At 35.5% G+C, this 21597-nt stretch overlaps 2 protein-coding genes across 2 annotated transcripts in view; both read left to right on the top strand.

The window, feature by feature from the left end:
- The window catches only part of LOC109822786, a 45161-nt gene extending 26021 nt beyond the window's left edge, over positions 1 to 19140 (top strand). Inside the window, exons 26-37 of the mRNA XM_020389030.1 lie at positions 1 to 78; positions 699 to 803; positions 1582 to 1813; positions 3543 to 3905; positions 7156 to 7257; positions 8939 to 9073; positions 10687 to 10775; positions 11985 to 12067; positions 12206 to 12321; positions 14703 to 14788; positions 17713 to 17812; positions 18579 to 19140. The exon at positions 1 to 78 is cut by the window's left edge and continues 14 nt beyond it. Of these exons, the coding sequence (XP_020244619.1) occupies positions 1 to 78; positions 699 to 803; positions 1582 to 1813; positions 3543 to 3905; positions 7156 to 7257; positions 8939 to 9073; positions 10687 to 10775; positions 11985 to 12067; positions 12206 to 12321; positions 14703 to 14788; positions 17713 to 17812; positions 18579 to 18644 (1555 nt within the window). The 3' untranslated portion in view covers positions 18645 to 19140. The remainder of the gene's footprint in view (positions 79 to 698; positions 804 to 1581; positions 1814 to 3542; positions 3906 to 7155; positions 7258 to 8938; positions 9074 to 10686; positions 10776 to 11984; positions 12068 to 12205; positions 12322 to 14702; positions 14789 to 17712; positions 17813 to 18578) is intronic.
- Positions 21458 to 21597, top strand: part of LOC109822785 (potassium channel KAT3-like) — a 6363-nt gene continuing 6223 nt past the window's right edge. The window contains 1 exon segment of the mRNA XM_020389029.1: positions 21458 to 21597. Coding sequence (XP_020244618.1) covers positions 21535 to 21597 — 63 coding nt within the window. The 5' untranslated portion in view covers positions 21458 to 21534.

A 21597-nucleotide genomic window follows, 5' to 3' on the forward strand; every position in this document is an offset into this window, starting at 1 on the left:
TGCTTTTCCTGTTTGGAATGCATGGGGTCATGCCTTGATTAGAATGGAACACTATGTTCAAGCTCGTGTTAAATTCAAGTAAGTGCATCTGTACAAATGAGAATCTTCAGTCCAGAAGAAATCTATTCTCCTTGAATATCAAGTCATACGTTATATGTAGTTATACACATCTTGGTAGACAAAAAAAGATCTAGGCAGTATACATTCTTGGAATTAAAGAGAATGCACTTCTTCTGATCTTGTTCTGCATATTAGAAATTTTCGATATTGTTCGAGATTTCTAATTCAGTAGAGGATTAATAGGTTAAGAATGACAATGTAAGGATTTATCTAAATTATATAAGACAGGGTTAGACAATAAGTGGTGAACTGTTTGTGACAATTGGTGCTTTATAGAACCTACCAAAGGATGTTCTAAGTGAGTATGTGAACTTTTCTTCATGTTGGAGAGTCACAATTGGTAAATAAATCCTTGAGGCTCCACTTTTCAGTATCCGGTTGTGGATAAGAAGCACAGATAATAAGGATCACTAAAGACATTCTCCCTCATTATTGTTTTTCTTAATTTTGTATCCCCGTCTCTATCACCTCATGATGATCAGAGTTTATCAGTATATCTTAATTTTCTAAAGCTAGGCATAAATTCTTCTCTGTGACAGTTCACAGTAATATATTTGCTTTTTCCTGGTGCTTGACAGACAAGCTCTTCAGTTATATAAAGATGATGCCTCACCGGTAATTTTGGAGATTATTAATATGATTGAAGGGAGTCCGCCAGTTCATGTCTCATCTGTCCGCTCAATGTAAGTTACTTAGTTGTTCCAGAAAATCATGATTTTGTTAATGACAACTAACCCTTTTTTTGGAAAGTCTGAAGTTCATTTCTCTTAAATGGTAAATAAATATACAGGTTATTTTCAGAAAACCCCCCTGGACTCTGGGTTTTCTGCACTAAAACCTCCTGAACTTTCTTTTATACAATTAAACCTCCCATGAATTTTAGAAGTTATTGCACATGACCCCCCTAAAATTTTTATTCCACTAAATCCAAGCTGAAATTTACTTATTTTAACCCCCCAAATTAGCAACATCAACTTTAAATGTATGTGTAATATATATATTTATATATATATATATATATATTATATATATATATTATATATATATAATATATAATATAACTGAATCCGAGCGAAATTGCCCTCTGATGTGAAACTGGTATTCATGTATTTATCAAATCCTGCTGTCGGCTGTTTGCCTTACATAAAATATTTGATTTGGTATGTACCAAACAGCTATGTTTAGACATTTCTCTGTATTCTTGGGGGGAGGGGGGGGGGGGGGGGGGGCGGGGGGGGGGGACCTAAAAAGACTCCAGAACTCTGAGACATTCACTTTGAATGTTTGGGTTCCCTTACCCTTCCCTATGATAGTCTAGAAGCAGGTGGTTTTGTTCGATTATTCTTTTGTAATATAGTATTTGACTTTATTTATTTTCCTGTCTTACTTTTCTAGTTCTCTTCCCTGTGCAGAGCTTCTTGATTTGTTCTGTACTAACCTCATGGTTGACTAATATAACAGGTATGAACATTTGGCAAAAAGTGCGCCAACTATACTTGATGATTCTCTTTCAGCTGATTCGTACCTCAATGTTCTGTACATGCCATCTACATTTCCACGTTCTGAAATGTCCAGACAATTTTACGAGACTAGGAATAGTGATTCTGCATCCTCCAATTCAGATTTTGATGATGGGCCACGCAGCAATCTTGATAATATTCGATATAGTGAATGTATTTACTATCTACAAGAAGTAAGCTTCATGACTTCTAAGTAACATTCACCCCTTCAACTAGCATCGGAAAGATGTTTTTTTATTATTAGATCATACTTGATAAATCAGTAACTACATGCAGAAACTGTGTATTTTTCTACTAGTGGATCGGGTTTGTGCAACTAAAAGGAAATGGAACATGAATCCTACCATATACACGCTGAAGCGGCATTTTTTGTGAATAACCGGTGACCTCTAGGCCACTGTTGACTTGTTGAGGAACCATCCGACTGCTCAAAGGCTCACCTCTAACTAGGCACACACAGGGTGCATAGATCCTAAAAGTTAATTTAAATCTTTTGAAAAAGTAAGCGAGTTAAGTAATTTTATAGAAATGTGAGAATGAACACCCGTCTTTCTCATGACTCTAGAACTGAATTTGAGATTGATGTAGGAAAATATTCAACATTTCATGATCACAAATTAAATTTCTTCAGTTTTTGTTCATCTCTATTCCATGAAGTTCCTTCCATATTTCTTTATTTTCTGTATAATGATGTTATTCTGGTACTGAGTATATTTCATGGCACAAAGAAACAGTATAGATTTATCATAGCCCAAAAAACATGCATTTATGAACTTTTTTATTTGAATTAATTCTACTTCTGTGAAATTTAGTTAATATAATTCCTTAATCGCCATCTTCTACATTTTATTGTTGTCTTGATGTATCAACTGATTAAGAGCTTTGTTGCATTCTTTTTGGTTATTACTTCACAGGTCACACGAATACTTTTTGCTTTAACTATTAGCATAAATATTGGTCTTGTTTTTTCCTCCCATTTTCTAGCTTCTTACTTCAGAGGCCAAACTAGGGGCGGAGCTAGGTAGGTGCCTAAGGGGCTCTGGCGCCCCCTTAAGAAATAAATGTTCTCTTGTATGTGTGTGTGTTTGTGTGTGTGTGAGAAATGCCGAATTGTTACTATTCCCTTTTCTATGTGCAAAACTACTCTCTAATCTGAGTCTCAATATTTGCAAACTACAGTTACATCATCAACTTTAAAAAAATAACCCCCAAAATCAAAAACCTTGTTGGATTTTATGAACAAATAGTTGACTATTTACATCACAGCTACAAATTAGCCTATCAAAGTTAATTGGTTTGTTGATTTGGGAATTTGTCCCCTTCAAAATTGATGATTTTGGGTAGCTTTACAAAACTGAGGTTTGAGGGGTAAGTTTACAAGTCCTGAAATTTGAGGGGTAGTTTTGCAAATGTGCTAAGAGGTCTACATACAGAAAATCCAAAAAATAAAAAATAAAAAATAAAAATAAAATAAAATCAAGGGGGTAATTTTTTTGAGGTAAACCAATGGAGCATATCTCCTCTGTTTTTACTTAAGAAGAAATTAATGAAACAAACTCCAAAATGGAGGGATACAAATACAAATATGAGAACTCTCATAACACCTGATCCATCAAACAAAAAGAAAAAAACTCCTAATATCACAAGTGATAATTGCTTTAATAGTAATTTCATAAATAATAGGGGCTAAAATGTAAGATTCCTCAAATTTCTCAAAACTTTCGTGTTCCTCTCGTGAGTCTCAAACAGATAGCGAACAGGCTGGATGATTAGCTCCCACTCTTGATTAATATCTAATTCTAGCTTCTTATCAATGGAAAATGTAGGCTATGAGCATTTCGACTTTTTCTTCTGCCCCTTCTATTTCATCTGTCTTATCCTTTTCTCTATGAAATTTTGCAGTATGCTCGTCAGGAAATGCTTGGTTTCATGTTTAGGCACGGTCGATATGCTGATGCTTGCTTGCTGTTCTTTCCTACAAATGGAGTGCCTTCTGTCCCGCAACAAGTACCACAGGGGACTGCAACTTCTTCTTCCCCACAACGGGCTGACTCTTTGTCGACTGATTATGGAAGTATTGATGATTTATGTGATTTATGCATTAGCTATGGGGCTATGTCTGTTCTGGAAGACATAGTATCTGCAAGTAATGCATCGGCTGCATCACAGGATGTAACAGTGAGCCAATACATTACTGCTGCTCTTGCCCGGATATGCAACTATTGTGAAACACATAGACATTTCAATTACCTTTACATGTTTCAGGTACTGAAAGCTCCTTCAGGACTTTTCAATTCAAATACATAATAACTTGTTAAAAGTGTTAGATAAGCATTTGTCCAGAATCTCAAAATTATGATTCGTTGGCTCGCAATGATTATCAAGCAAACTTAATTATTGATACTCTGCCTCAAGTCAGCTTTTTAGCATTATGAAAAATTCTCAGGCATAAATATGAGTTTCTTTGTAAACATAGTAGATGGAGGTACTAGCTTGTATAAGTTGCACAGGAGGACATAAGAGATTGGATGTGTGATGCGTGTCTATATTTATTTTTCACTTGATGCATGTTTTTTTTTTTTTACTTTTAAGCGAGAATGTGGTTTTGGGCATAATTTTTTAACAGGATCTTTTGCTCCATATCTGAAGGAATATACAAATATGGACATCACACATTCAAATGTCTAAATTATTGAGCTATATGTATGTATGCATTTATGCATGTTATCCTTATATACTCATGACAGCTATTTGATTTTGTATAAATTCATCTTTACTATATTTTTAAAAACAAACTGATTTTTAAGGAATATTTTCTACATAATTTTACAGGCTATAAAGTGCTTATTGTTAGGGTAATTGTTTCATCTGCACCTATATGTGCCACTGAATTGCGGTTTGCCACTGAATTGTGGCAAAGTTGGTAGGTTTTCTCTCTAACCTGTCTGATGTAGGTCAGGAACTGTTAGACCACATGGTAAATGGGTAGATCCTCATGGTTAAACGTGTCATTATTATTGGATTATTTGCATTCAGTAATAGAATCATGTTTGTTTAAGCATCTGATGTTGTTCTGGCTCAAATTCTTCCACTGCTGTAAGAAAGGTTACTGCATCGAAAGTCACAACCCTGAGATTTCAAGACATTATTTACATATACACTAAAGTTATTGGGGTTAGTACTGTAGCTACTGTAGAAATGAATAGTAACTTTTCTAATGATTATCTTTTGGTGAAAACTTTTTTAACCGAAGCGTGTCGTAGTTAGTTAAAGCCCACATAAACAACCCAAGGATTGTAGGTTCGAATCTCTGCAACCCTATTTTTTAAAATTAAGGTTATTATTTCGTACTAGTCCCTCTAATCTTCAATAATTGCATATTAGTCCCTCAAATCTCAGTAATTGCTGATTAGTCATTCAAATTCTCAGTAATTGCATATTAGCCCCTCAAATCTCAAAAATTGCTCATTAGTCCCTCAAATTCTAAGATCGTTGTAATTTGGCACCTCAATGATGAAAATACCCTCATCTAATATTTTTTAAAAGGTTATTTGCAATTTAGCATTTTTAGAGGGTATTTTTACATAGCATTGTTTAGATATTGGTCCCTCAAATCTTCAATAATTTCATATCAGTATTCTCAATGTAAATAATTGCTCATTACTCCATCAAATCCTAGTCTTATTGCAATTTTACCCCTCAATGTCCAAAATACCATCATCTAATGTTTTTTAAAGAGTTGTTTGCAATTTGGCACTCTAAAGTTTACACTATTTTAAAACCTTGATATCTACAAGTTTATTTAACACTATGATACCCAAAAAATTACGCCTTTTCTAACTTTGATACCCCAAACTTTTTTTTGACACTTTGTTGCCCAAATGTTTATACAATTTTTAACTTTCATACCTTAAAGCTTCCAATTTTTTTTTACTTTGGTACCCCAATGTTTTAACATTTTTTAACTGTAATACCCTAAAGTTTAAGCAAAAGTTTGATGTATCAAAATGTCAAAAAAAAAAAAAATGGTATCAAAGTTAACAAGATATATAACTTTGTCTTAACAAAAGCGTCAAGAAAAAACTTTGAGGTACCAAAATCAAAATGGTGTGAACTTTAAGGCATCTAATTGCCAAAAACCTTTGGTATTAAAGTTAAAAGCTGTAAACTTTAGATTACCAAACTGTAAATAAATTTTTATGAGCTAGATGAGTTTTAGAGAGAAATCATAACTAAGAATTATTTTTCATCATTAAGGGATCAAATTGTAAGACCCCTTAGAATTTGAGAGACTAGTAAGCAATTATTGAGATTTGAGGGACTAATATGGAAGTATTGAAGTTGTGAGGGACTAATTTTCATAAGCATTTCTTTCTAAAACAAACGAGCATCTATTTTATTTTTTCCCTTCTCTCCATACTAATTTGCGTATGTAATGACTACCAAGTCATTAGTATCGTATAAATACTTTAGCTAATATTTTTTCTAAATAAACATGAGCTTTTCTTTTTTGGCTTTCTCTGCACTAATATGCTTAAAATATTTTTTTTGGCTTTATCTACAATACAACTACCAAAGACATTAGAATTATCCTAATGCTTAAATCATTATTTTTTAAAATTTTCCTGCACTAATTTATCTATGATACAGAACTGAAAAATATTTTTGTTGACAAGCTAAAAAACCAAATGCTTAGACCAATTTTTTTGTTCATTCACACTAGTTTACCTATATTGCAAATCCTAAAAACATTTTTATCCACAAATTAAGAAAGAATTTTCTAAGCAAAGTACTTGACCATTATTTTTGGATTTCATCACACAAATGCCGCGGCAACGCACCGATCAATTTTGCTTGTTGAGTTGAAAAGAATTAAGAGGGGCTTTCAAAGTTAATATAGTGGCGCACATTGGTAAATAGAGCTGAGGCACTTGCAGATATAGGTCAAGCAGTAGCAAATGTTTGGTTCTGGTATGTGTCATTTACTTATTGAATATCAACGTAACCTAAATATTGCCATCTGTCATTACATATGTAATCAGACAGCACATTTGCAGCATATAGGAATACTATAATGGTGTATTTTTCTTTGAAATGCTTTTTCATTGTGGAAGTAGCGTCTCTTAGGTTTTTGTTGTTGTACCACTTTGATCGTTGCAACTCATATGCAAACTTGACCTTGGACCCCCCATAAGCCAATTCCGCCACTTACTGCTGAGGCAGGCCATAGCGTCTAAATTTCTGTTGTTTGTTATACCCGACGTATGTATGCATATAACTCGAGAATCACATTATGCATCAAGTATAACCATTTTTTTCCCACTTGCTTGCACCGTCAGGTTTCCTTGCATCCTTTTCCTCTTATGAAATTTGGCAACTTCACATGTTTTGTTTATTAGATAACTTATAATCTTCTAGATGATATAATATGTTTATATGACTGATTCCTTGATAGTTTGGTTTTACTATTTTCGAAGTTACTCGATCCTGGAGCTAACACTACATGGTGGTTCAGGTGATCAGGAGGGATCATGTTGCTGCTGGCCTTTGCTGCATTCAGTTATTTATGAATTCATCTTCTCAGGAGGAAGCTGTAAATCATTTGGAACATGCCAAGGTAAAGTTTCAGCAAGTGAGGTAACTGAGTAATTTTACAACTAAAAGGTTACCTAATTCTAATGGTTGGTAGTGGCATGCATTCATTCAGCCTGGTGCAATTTTAAACTTATGACTCATCGTGCAATTCACATGCTTTCTTTTGTATAATGGGCCAATGACATCAATTCCATAGAAAATCTCAATAGTTATTATAGGCTACATGTTCTTATTGTCTTTTATGAAGATTGTATTTGATGTTTTTACATCTTTCATATGTACTTGAAATTTTCAGTAACAATTTTAGGGCATGAAGTAAATGAATATATTTGGCACCTTTTCGTAGGCCAACTATCAGGATTTTTATGAAGTGCAGAAGTATGACCAGTCATCATCTTTGCATTGAAGCACGGAAGATATAACATGTATAGAGAAATACACATGATACGATAATTTGGTCGAATATGGCTACCTTAATGAAAAGCATCAAGAGAGCCTTTCTTTCTCTACATTTAATTGCCAGAGCGAAGTCTTATCCCTTAAGTCCTAATAGCAGATCTAAGAACACATCCCTTCCCATTATACGAACGGATGAAATGCGCAGACTTTAAAGAAGAGCCTCCTCTGTGGTGAACATAGTTCTGTTGTTGATGGGCATTGATCTTATGTAAATCTACTGAAGTAGACATATAAAATCATCATCCCTATAATGATGGCTAACCCCAAGTATGCACTCTAGGCACTTAAACATTTGACTATTATGACCTATCGTCCCCAATCTATGTTGTATGGTCATGAACTTGCCAACATGGATACAACAACACAGAAGATCTAAAGGCACACACGACGTGATAGACGTGTCTGACCTATTCCAGGCACATAAGTATTTATAAAGTTACTCTTTGGTATATGGGAAGTCGCGAAGTGGATTTGCACAGAGTTTTGGATGTTTACTAACTGTTAGCAGAGTGGTTGTTCATGTTTACAAAGGTAAGCTTGCCACTTCTGGAAAGGAGGTTATAATTTAGAGAAACTGTAGAACTTGTAGATAACTTGATCTTCTGAAGGAGTTGGATGCACCAGAAAGTCAAGTATTTTTACCAGTTCTTTTTTAACACTTATTTTCCTAGTTCTAAATTAGTTGATCGGCCTTTCTGGGTGCCCTTGTGCAGTGCATAAAATCTGCAGCACCGTCTCTTATTTCTACCTTCAAACTACCTGGCTGTTCTTGGTCAATAACCGGTAATTAACTTCATTCTAGGTTTTGGAGTTTAATATAAGGAACACAAACTGCACTGAAATGATGTTACTGAATATATAAAGCATATGTATACCGATGATGATGTAGGAGGCCTTAAATGTTGTTGGAATAGTGATTGACGCTGCAAGGTGAAGTTCAAGTTTTATGGGATTTAGCAGCAAAACATGCCGGGGTTAATTTGAAAATAAGAAAATTCAGGAAAGAATCAGAAAGAAAGGATTTGCCTAACTAGTAAAGAATTTAACACTAATTGCCTAAAGCGATTATAGACTCTTCATATATTTCATATACATACACACAGATAAACTTACACAACAAAACACACACATACCCAACCCAGACGTAACTCCTAGTAATGATAACTATCTATGTGGACATGTATTACAGTTTCTTGGAATCTTTTTCTGCTTGCCCATGCTAATATCTTGTTGTTTTGACACAGTTACACTTTGAAGAAGGATTATCGGCACGGCATAGGACTGGTGAAACCATGAAACTTGTTCCGAAGGCTATTCGTGGAAAAATTAAGCTCACCGAAGAGGAGCTTGTCAAATTGTCAGCTCGATCTGCTATTCAGGTAACAATATGCTTGCATGAATAAGTGTTATTTTGTATTACTGAATTTATTTTCTGATAGTGTTCCATGGTGTCATCTTTCTTGTCTTTCTGTTGTCAATTAATAGCCATAGAATAACTTGATCTTTTCTATATTGATCATTTTCATAGTATAGACAAGCTTTAATTCTCTGTTTCTTTTGTATTCAATAGAAAGTTTTGACCTACATCATGCACTCTTCTGGGCTAAAAGTTACCTTGTTAATTTTGATTGTAGTAATGGTATTGATTTTTCTGACTCCTTTGATTATTCTAGGATTTATTAATTGTAAAATGACCAGAATGCTGTTTTTGTTTTAAATAACCCCCAAATTTCAATCCACTCACAAAGGCCCCCTTTCTAGAAAAAACAATAAGATGAAGTTTTTGATTTCCTTCATACAAAGCTCCCCACCCCCCACAACCCTCCTCCACCCCCCAACAAAAAAAAAGCAATCCCCCAACAAACCAGACCTCCCCTTCCCCTCCCACTTGTTAGGCCACCTTTGCTTCTTCTTCTTTGTGAATCTCTCTTCCTTTGGAAAGGCGGTAAGAAGATACTTTTCACTTGTTAGGCGTCATACAAAGCCCTCCGCACGCCCCCCTCCCGCCCCACCCATAAGAAAAAAAAAAACCAAAAAACCAGATCCCCCCTTCCCCTCCCACTTGTTAGGTGTCACCTTTGCTTCTTCTTCTCTTCTTTGTGACTCTCTCTTCGTTTGGAAAGGCAGTAAGAAGATCTTTTTCACTGACTCAAAAAATGTACCCACAGAGAGTACTCCCCCCAACATCAGAGAGAGGATGAAAGGGGGAAGTAACAAAACAGAGTCCACACAAACCTTGGCTAACAAAGGTCACTCCGCTAGGGCCTAACCCCTACAACCTGTATCTTTCTCCATAACGAAGAAGCCAAAACCACCATCTCCAAGTCTTTACCTGAGACCACAAGCAACCACGCAAAGAAGCATGCAGTTGAAAATTTCAACATACACTACCCATCTCTTCTCAAGAACTGAACTCCAACAACTGCAACCCAAAGCATTGGTTTCAAACTAACAGGGAACATTGTTTTTGCTGGAGGAAGTATCTGTTTTTGTGCGTGTGTGCGCGTGTTAGCATTTTCATCCTTTTCTGTCATGTGCTTGACAAGTCATCCGTCAAAGTTCACGGTGTTAAATTGGTGGGGTGAAGTGAGACAGGTTTAGGGGGTCTAAGTGGAATAAAAAAACATTTAGCCGGGTCATCTGCAAAACCCCCAAAGTTCAGGAGGGGGAGGAGGGTTAAGTGAAATTTTCCTTTTTTATTGTTTTTCCTATATTCTTCTGGGCACTCAAAATGTCTGTTATAAACAATTGCAAATAGGGTTAAGTCCACAATACATGGACTAGTATATTATGTGTTCAATTAGTTTAACATTTTATCTATTTGATTTTCACTATAGCTCCATAAATTATGATTCTCAATGTTGAATTTGTTTTTAATGCTTAAAAATTATATAACCATATAAGATACAACAGTTTAGTAGTCTTTGCTTTTGTTTCATCAGCTGTTATTGAATAATATTGTTTTCTTATGCTAGTTTAAAACAAATTGCAGGTTGATGTTGTGAAATCCCTCAATGATGCTGATGGGCCTCAGTGGAAGCATTCTCTTTTCGGACATCCAAGTGATCCTGAAACTTTCAGGTTTGGAATCCTGCATGTCATTTAGACCTATAAATTAAATTGAGTGTGCTTTCATATTGCTGAAGGGTCACAGAAATAAATATTAAGTTTCATGTATTAGTAATGTATATAACTTCTGTATGGATGTGTCAAAGTGTTAAGGTTAGGAAGTTGTAGATCCTTAACTAGATTGGTTAACCATGTGCAAACATGTTTTCTTCGTATTATTCTGTTTTGACATCATTCCACAATTTTCCATAGTGGTAGTTTTGCTCGAGGCTACTTCGTTAAAATCAAGAAAGCAAGTACCTGTATAATTGTAAGACAGTGAGAACCTCTTTTTGTACATTAGGATGTTCCATAGGCTGCTCTATATTTGCTCCTATATTGCAAGTCTTTAGAGTAACCTTAAAAGTTTTTGGCAGTTAACTTTTACTATTGTAACATTCGACACAACTAAGGATAGATCTTTATTTTACCATATCTATGCGCAGATCATTGACAATTCTCGAATTGCGTGATCATTTGCTTATGTGCACAGGGCAAGAGGCACATATAAGAGGGTGGTGTCAAGTGACACAATCCTCTTATATGTGAATGAATTACATATGTTAATTAATGACTTAATTACATAGGTTAATTTATGATTTTAATTACAAAAGTATACCATTTAGGTCAATGAGTAGCCCATTAACCTTTGGTAGGCCAAGCCTAGATAAAGTGATCTTGTACAAAGATGACTGGTTAATTTATAAGGTTCGATTCCGAGATACCATATGTCAAAGAGCTATCATCAGTTTTTTAAAAAGAAAAAATATGACAAGGTGGATAAACCACAACTTAATTAGTAACTTAAACTGAAAAGGGTGTACGTAGTAGTATTTCGAATGAGCCTATTATGCAACAATTGTTCAATTATAATTACGTTGAGTTAAAATTTATTTTTTGTATTCATTAAAGTTCCGATTATAAAGAAAAATAGTAATATCTTTTTCCTTTTTTTTGTTTGGGGGGAGGGGGGGGGTGCGTGTGTTTGTGTGACACCACTGTTATAGATTCCTAGTTCCGGCCCTGTATGTGCATATATGTTTTAGATGTTTTCCAGTTCAAAGGACAGCCTAGCTCTTTTATATAGGTAGTACTTCAGAATAAAAGACTGAAATGAACATTTCAAGATTTTCATCATGTTTCTCATAAAAATGTATATTCCTTCTTCCAACTACTTTGCAGGAGAAGGTGTGAGGTTGCAGAAACTCTTGCTGAAAAGCATTTTGATTTGGCTTTCCAAGTGATATATCAATTTAACCTTCCTGGTAGTCATCTTTATCTTTGGTGATGACAATTTTCTTTTATTATTGATCAAAACTCAACTTTTAATTTCCCCCCTAAGAATATTTTCTTGATGTCGGATTGCTGATATCTATTGCATTTTTGTGCGGAAACTGTTACAGCTGTTGATATTTATGCTGGTGTAGCAGCATCCCTTGCAGAAAGAAAGAAAGGCAGTCAATTAACTGAGTTCTTCAGGAATATTAAAGGCACAATAGATGAAGATGACTGGGACCAGGTAATGTTTGTTGTTCGGTCAGTTAAGTGATGACTAGACTAGACACCTCTGTTCCTTAAGGTCCTAGAAAACTGGTGACTATAGTTCAGCGCTTTTATTCGCGGATGAATATTTAAAGTCTCATTATCGTACATGTATACTAGAAAACTGATGACCATTATTCACCATAAGACTTTGTTTGCTTCTTTCTTTTGCAACAATTTTCTATCTTTCAAAGAATGATCACCACAGCCCATTTGGAAGAAAGTTTGAATTGGGTCTATTTAGCACATTGGGGCCATGTCAGGCATTTGTCTAATGTATACCGTAGGCAATGCAAATGTGCAAATTCTCTTCACCCCTCGTATCATTTTGATTGCCTAATAAATGAACAGTGAAATTCTTTTGTTTTTACTTTGCTCTCATCAACTGGCCTATGGCCTGCTGAAATAGAATCCAAACCATTGTTCATGATCACAACATTTCAAATCAGTTGTACACATTTTTTATTGGTACAAAAGCAAACGGCAATTGCTTGTTGTGGTTGTCTTTTTTTTTTTTTACTACTGATGCTGAGGTAATAAAAGTGGAGAGGTTTAGTTTTCTTACTTTTGAACGGTCTAAGTGTTGTTAAACCTGAGTGCAATTTATTTTCAATTTAGATAGCCTATAATTAGATTGAAAAGGGAAGGGTTTGTTTCCAAATCCTTTCTGGAGGAGCCCTCGTGTGTGCACACGCGCGCACGTGTGTGTGTGTGTTGAGCTAGGCTACACACGTGCGTGTGTGTTGAGCTAGGCTACACACGTGCGTGTGTGTTGACTCTCCTCCCTTTTTGCTTTTCTCCTTCCATATCTCACCTTCTACCTCTCCCTCCTTCAATAGATAACCAAACAAAGCAATTGTTTAGATATATGGTCACACAAGTCACACACGTGCGCGCTCACTCTTCCCCTCTCTCCCTCTCCCTCTCCCTCTCCCTCTCTGCTTCCTCCTTCCATATCACACACACATAACCCTCCCTCTCCCTCCCTGCTCTCCTCCTCCTTCCACATCTCACCTTCTACCTCTCCCTCCTTCAATAGATAACCAAACAAGGCAATTGTTAGATATATAGTGTAGAACGTGTTAGTGCCGATAAAAGTCGTGTGCAAGTCGTTTAAATCTATCGTTATTGACATTTCTTGGAGACTTCTCGAACACGTTTTCAACGCTTCTGAAATACTTTTTCATATTCATTACCCTGTGAGATATGCATTCACTATATTTATATATTGAAAGGGTATTTTCACTTAAAAAAGGTCATCAAAGTAGTGAGTTTGCAGAAAACAATAACATATGTGGGATATGGTTGGAGATACAAATTAAGATATATCAGGTTATTCAATGGATATAAGAGGTTAGTGCTTAAGATCTGCAGGCATGTATGCTTGTGCAGGAATATGCTTTGGTTGTGTCTACATGTTAACTGCTACTTCGTGTATACACATCCACAGTGATGTTTGTATGTAATATATTAAACAGTCTTATCATGTTGCTGTAGTCACCTCACCTTACCTTTTGAGAATTGTGTTGTGCTTAGATCGTGTTGTGTTCACATCCCTTGTTTCACATATGTTTGTTAGGTTCAATCGCAGTTAAGTGCTGTTTGCCACCTTTGTTTTTATTTAGAACTTTTAGTACCTGCGCTGTGGCCATTATTTGTGGGGCTTATATGAAAGTCTTGGAAAGATCTTCAGTTATCCTATTCCTTCTTACTTGATTTACTGTTTCAAAAAATTCCTCACCATTCATTTCCTGCAGTGTGCTTAAAACACTTTCACTCTTAAAACCACATACTTCCAGCTTGTTACTAATGGTAAAGTTATGCTCCCACTTGGAAACCTCAGTATCCAAAAGTTTAAGCCATTGCGATGTGGTCTAACAATGTATACCGCACAAAACTGACACTGAACACTTTCCTCACGTGTGCCTTCAAGCATCATTGAAAGGTTTCGGGTGAACTCGGGAATTCGAAATTTATGGATGAACAGATATGAATCTGGGACCTCTTGAAGCCTACTGCTTTCATAGAACATCAGCAAGCACTCTTCCCAAAAGTTTGAGTTATTGGTTGATGAACTAGCATGTGTGCTACTTATTCCTTAAACGTTTTCATTTATGAATTTCAATGGCATGGTTTGTGAGAGGCTTAACTTAAAAAGAGAATTTTGGTAGTCATTGAGAAGTATGATTCTTATTTTTATACAAATCAAAGGTCTAATCAGAAAAAAAGATTCTTATTGTTATGTGAATATACTCTTTGATTGAGCTTGAATCATGGCCCATGTATACTGAGTTATTTATAGATGTTCAAAACAATTTTTTCATATATTATTTTTTAATAGTGTTGCTATGTTCATAGGTTCTGGGTGCTGCCATAAATGTATATGCCAACAAGCACAAAGAAAGGCCTGACCGTCTCATAGACATGTTAATTAGCAGCCACAGGTACTGTTATTTTCAAGTATTTCATGATTATATCTTTCACAGATTCTTGAGCCAAGGAACATGAAGTAATAACTATTATTTAGATGCTTGTATGATTGTGTTAAAACCTGATACCATAAACATGGAGCATGTTATGAATATTAGATTTGAAAGCTTGAGATCACTATGAAATGTTGAGTTTGCGGTGATATAGTTATATTTGTACTTGAGAACATAGTTATGTTTCCGCCTTCGAAGAATAATGAATTAAAAAAGATAATGAGTAAAATCTCATGTATAATGTAAACTTTCTGAGTGCAAGGATGCCTTCGAAACAGAAACAGCAGATATGAATGTGAAAAGGATTTTGACTATGGTGTCCTTGCAGTTATCAAGGATCTATGTCACAGTGAAGCCAAACAGCATTTGTGACGTTTCTTCTCCTTTGAATATGTGTTGATCGTCACCATCATCTCACTTCACAAATTGCTCGAAACAACCTTTATCATCTGATCGAGTGCATGAATTCTTTTCTATATGCAGCTCTGTTAATGGTTCTTCTCTATCAAATTGTAAGGTGTATGCCTTTTTTCACTAGCTATCTCCACCTTACATTTTTTTTTGTCTAATCATAGTTCTATTAGTCCATCAAATGTGTGTATGTCACTCTCCTAACTAGTACACTGGGCGATCATCGTTCCAACTGACCCAAACCATCCCAAGTTACTCTTTCACACTGTCAAGGCTACCTAATTTTCTTGCAGATGCACTTATCACTAATTCATCCTTTAGCATATTACCTCTTTATCCATCTCTCAACATTGTCTTTTCTTCTACCTCTTTAACTTCTTGCCGGTGTATTGATTTCCTATCCTATGTTATATTTTGTGGCCATGTCTTCAGACTTCGTTCTTGTTGATTATGATAGTGTCACTTGTGGAGCATGGGAATGTTTTCTGCTAGAGAAACCTTTTACAGCTGACAACTGTAGAGCTAAGAGGTTACTGTCATACATATTCGAGACCAATTAGCATGTACTGCCTCACTGCATCGCTGTTTGAGCTCATGCACCTATTCTGTAACTGGATTCAAGCAAGAAGATGACAACTAATATTTACGTTGGAAACTCCGTTATGTTTTATGAAGAAAATCGAATTAATAACATAAAGGGGGGAGTATTTCGAACACGTCATAAAATATGCTCCACATGCCTCTCTATAGCACTTGCTCTTTTGACATATACACTTGATGAACTAATGTCAAGTTCTTTACATGGATAAATCAGAGGGGAGTCTTGACACAATCACTCTATATATGTTGTTTTCCATTTTAAACCTGTTGGTGCCCTTCTAATATAGGAAACATCCAACCATCAGCAAGTTTGATTAATCTGTTTCATCCTCTATATTTCTATTTTTCTCCAACTTTACAAATTTACATATATCTGGTGTGATCCTTCTTGATTTGGTTCCCCAGTTCCCCTCAACTAAAACAATATTCTTGCTTACTAATTGCAGTCACCAGATACCTATCTATATTCTATGCATGTGGATGGACTTTGATGCCCATCGTTGTAGCACATAGGATATAGATGTCTTTTACTTTTGCTCTACAAAATCTTCCTCTGCGTTCGGTAATTAATGATCAGAATGGCTGAGCGGGGGCATCTCCATTTCATCATACCTGCTTTAACCTAGCCGGAAGCATTCTTAATTTCTTATCCTCTTGTAGAATCTCTCTTAGGTATTCTTTTAGCAGGATCCTTGTCCCTACATTCTAACATTCTCTGCAACTACTGTCTTAACTTCCACAAAACTAAATTATCTTTCTTCTGTGTGTTAATGAGCTACTAGATAGATAGTATGTAAATACATGAACAGAAAATCCTTTTCTATAAAGACAGCAGTGCTTATAAAATTAACATGAAAATATTGGTCTTAGACTCTTATGTAACTAATGTTAGTTAGCTTACTTTTTTGAATAGGTTAATAATAATTTGACTTGCATTGATTTTGTTAGAATGTATAATTATAACCCTCAACCCTTACTGAACTCAGAAGTTTTGGTGGAAGGGACCTTTAACATGGTACCAAAGCAACCTAGGTTCAAATCCCAAAAGCCGCACATTTAATGTAATTTTAAAAAAAGATACTGTTGTGTTCGTTAGGTCCATGAACAAGGCGCTCAATCTCTGTGAGCATATGTTAGAATCTATATTATAACCCTCAACCCTCACCACAACTCTAGAGTTCTGACATTAACAATTTCTGCTTGATTTTAGACTGATTTGGGAATGTGATTTACTTTCCTATTTTGATTTATAGTTACCTGCGGAAAATCTATCATCCTTCTCCTCCTCCTCTGCTCTTTGTATTATAATACATTTAGTGGTTCCAGTGGCTGAGCCACATATAGTGATGTGTGGGCAAATGCCCACACTGAAATTATCTTGTTCTTGAGACCGAGCTTTAATATTGCCTTGAATTGATCCAAATGCTAGTTGTTCTTGAGGCATAGCCTTAATTTTGCCCCATTATTAGTTATTGACCCCACTATCTCATGGTTCCTGGCTCTGCCACTTAGTGATTCCTTCTACTAGCCTTCTGTGTTTCCTTGCTGTTCCCTTCTTGTAAATAACCTTGTCCCCAACCAACTATTGTTTCTAAATTTAATCTTCTAACTTCCATCTAGAGCTGATTTCCAACAGCAGCCCAGGAAAGAGACAAGATTTACATATAACAGCGAAGCTTCCGTACTCAGAAAAGCCGCTCTTTCTAATTACTCTTAAACATCAGATAATCTACTAAAAGGCTTCTATAGAAATCATGTATTGAATAAGATGAATATTTGAGGTCATTATTTTTGTATGTTGAGGTTTGAAAGCTATATATTCATTTTTAATATTTAAAAAGTTATGTATTTTCTGTATTACTTGAAATCGATAGGAAAGTACTGGCATGTGTGGTCTGTGGCCGTCTGAAGAGTGCCTTCCAGATTGCATCCAGGAGCGGAAGTGTGGCTGATGTACAGTATGTTGCCCATCAGGTAGTGTTGCATGAACCATATAATTTTGTTTGTAAATTATATACTATACCCTACCCGGTTTATGTTATCTTTTCATCTGTTGTCATGTGTTATTCTTACCCAATTTTCATGTGTTATTCTTACCCAATTTTCATGTCATCATGTACATCATCAAGGTAAACATGTGAAACACACATTTTTCCCCTGCCATTGATCTTTAGCTTGGATTCAAATACACTTGACGTTATTATTTGTAACAAAATCTATTATGTTGATGTATTGCAAACCTTACATATTTTGGTGCATTAATATGTAAATGAAAGAAATTTTCTATCAAATTGATTATTTTTTTCCAAAAAAAAATACACTATATCTTAGATGTCAGACAAGATGTCTAGTCTCAATCACTTTGTCAAAACAATTTTACATATTTTAGTTCCTTCACTTCTTTCTACATCTAGAAAAAAATTTATCCAACGAGATGCAGAAAATTTCTTTTTCTATCAGCGTGATACAATTTTAGGAAATATGCAGTAGAAGAATAATGGATACAGCTACCAAAGCAACAAACATGGGTTGCAAGTTTCTGGGTCACTACATAAGTCATTTCCATCATTAGAAGTTTCCTTTGATGTTTTCTTTTGAGGATAAAGGGACTAAACCCCCAACCATATGTGTAAAGGAAAAATAAGGTTGTACATAGCTAAGCAAATGTCCCCAACGCCAAAGGCGTTTGCTGAAACTGTATATGTTTACATTTCCTTTGATGTTTTTGCTAATTTTGCAGGCCTTACATGCAAATGCGCTGCCAGTCCTTGATATGTGCAAACAGTGGCTGGCTCAATACATGTAAATTGTACATAGCTCCATTCCTTGCAGCAGTAGTTACCCTCTCTTAATTCAGAAGAGGAAAGGGGTGATGATGCCATTCTGCCTGCTTGTCTTATGACGTGATGTTTGGCCCGGTAAGCCCAAGAGCTGTGCTTTGTTGTGGAATACATGTTGTATATTGTGTGAGGGCAATTTGGTTGGCAGTTCTCATCAAATAGCATGGGCTAAGGCTGTTTGAAGCTGTTTACCGTGATCTTATGAATACATTCATTTTGACCTGAGATCCGAGCTCAGCGGCTAGCGTCCCTCCTGATCTACAATCACGTATCAGTATGCGCAGGCGAAGAAAGCTCCTGTGATCTTGGTCCCCTTAACCGCTGCTTGTTTGTATTGATCAAGTGAATCCATGTAAGCATCCTGTGTGCGTGCACATGCAAATTTTTTGAAAGAGAACTACAGAATGTATTACTGTGCGCAATTAAGTCTATCTATGAAATGAAAACAATTTTTTGACTGCATGATAGCCCTTATATTGATGTTTGTATCAACGGTCCTTGTGCAGGCTCAGGGTCTATGTAGGTAAAAGGTACAGTTTTGCATTCCCTCTTATAGTTATTACTGTATGTCAACATGAGAGATTACTTTGCTGAATAAAAAGGGGAAATCTGGATAAAGCGGTTTTCTTGCTTCTTTTCTTTTCTTTTCTTTTTGCCTTGCTTCCCTTGAGGACGGGAACTACTTTATTATTGCAATTAAAATGCAACTAACGTTGCATGTAATGGTTCCTGTGATACAGCATTTATGAACTGAATTATTTGGTTTCTGACATGTTGGATCTTTTTGTTGGTTTTATAAATCGAATGAAATTTTAGTTAAATTTTGCTTAGCATTTATACTAATAAAAATGATTCAGGTTTAGCTTAAAAACTGAAATCGACTAAGCAATATGCTCGTTCAAGTTGGATTCTCTAAGCTACCAAAAAAGAAGCGGAGGGATCACTACTTTATTAATAACGGTTGATTTATTTAGTGGGTTGATTTATTTAGTGGGTGGTAGTGGTTGTAATTTATACTTGGAGAACAAATTAGGAATGAGTGTCATTCATGGGATGTGAATATTATACTTGAATCATAACGATTTACTAAGTAAATCAACAATCAGCGGCTGTCAATAAGATAATGGTATGTTCACTACTACTTTTTATAGGTGACAGGATCCATATATGGAGGGGACTGGTCTCACGAGATCTACTGAATTTTCTACGTTTAATGGGATCCGTATAGCTCAAGTTATGTAGACTTCATGTGACGAGTTCATTCACATGTCTCCAACGAGAAGCATGACATTAATATTCGGAAAATTTTCAAAATAGGCCGATTTAGTTTTTTATTTTTCAAAATCGACCGTTTTTATTTATTTATCAAAATCGACCCGGTTTTGTGATTAGCAGGCTAATCACTATTCTAATTAGTCGGAGTTGCCAACCCCGACTAATTAGGACATTAATTTTTAGGGTTTAAAGCCTTTAATTAGGGTTTAACACCCTCCTAAATAGTCGGGGTTGGCAACCCCGACTATTTAGGATAGTGATTAACCTGCTAATCACAAAACCGGGTCGATTTTGATAAATAAAAAAAAACGGTCGATTTTGAAAAATAAAAAGCTAAATCGGCCTGTTTTGAAAAATTATTCTTCGGAGTTTCCTGCATATATATCCCTAAAATCTATCGAATTTGTAAATCTAGATATCTTGCTAATCTACCTCTTAAATCTCCCACACTGGTTTTGTTTTATGCTATACCCTTAATTAAATGAATTAATTTTATAGTTAGATATAGAGAAAAAGGTGATGGGGATGGCGAGGTTATAGAGGAGGAGCTTGAGAGCTCGTATGGATTACTCAAAAAACAAAAAAGTTCTCAGCCACACCCCCTCACCTGCTACAGTGCAGGGGGCCCCACCTGAGATTTTTTAAAAAATCTCAGGTGGGGCCCCCTACACTGTAGCAGGTGAGGGGGTGTGGCTGAGAGTGTGGCTAAGGGTGTGCCTGTAGTGTTATTTTAAGCAAACAGCTATTTTTGGAGGGTAAATTTGGAAACATGACACATTTGAAGGGTGTATATGCATAAGATCCTTAATATTGACACCTTATAAATTTATAATAACAGAAGACACGGAAAAACCTATACTACTTACAAAAAAGAATACCCATGTTAAATTATATCATTATTTATAAAACTAATGATCCATAACCTCTCATTAACTATGCACCTTTTTATTTTCTCAAATTATTTGGCCATCCACTAGACTATATTAATAATTTTTTAATCATAGTGCAATTAAATAACTTTGTAAAATATTTATATATAATTTATTAAATAATATAATATTAAATATAACATCATGTATACTAGTATTACTCACTCTATGTAATAACCCACAACAAGGGAAAGGGACACTTTTTTTTTCTCCCTTTCCTTTGTATTTATCTTATTTTTTTAAAAATATTATGGTTGATTATCTGCCTGCTTAGTCATGACCCAATCTGAGGACTAGTCTTGTTGTAAGGTAAACGCACACCCATTTTGTATTGTCTACCGAGCAAAAGACATGAAACATGACAATTTTTAAGAATGGTGGTCACCACTTTCCATATAAAACACGCTAAAATCTAAGTATTAGCTGTATTATTATATATTTACTTCCTTCTAATCTAATTTATTCTCCCCCCTTGGACCAAATCATTCACCATATTATAGGTATCAAAATATTTGTTTATGGTAAGATATAGGGATTAAGCCATTAATACTACTCTTCTATATATCTTCTCCCCTGGACCACCGCGCTCTTGTTCACGCTCATGATACACATGTGAACACACATATACACATGCCCTGCTGGAAGCTGAGGTATGAACTCTGAAGAGAAGATGAGGCAGCAGACGATGTCACCGACGCCACTGCTTTTGACACGA

This window comes from Asparagus officinalis, chromosome 8 (genome assembly GCF_001876935.1).
Source record: "Asparagus officinalis chromosome 8, Aspof.V1, whole genome shotgun sequence".
NCBI classification, from domain to species: Eukaryota; Viridiplantae; Streptophyta; class Magnoliopsida; order Asparagales; family Asparagaceae; genus Asparagus; species Asparagus officinalis.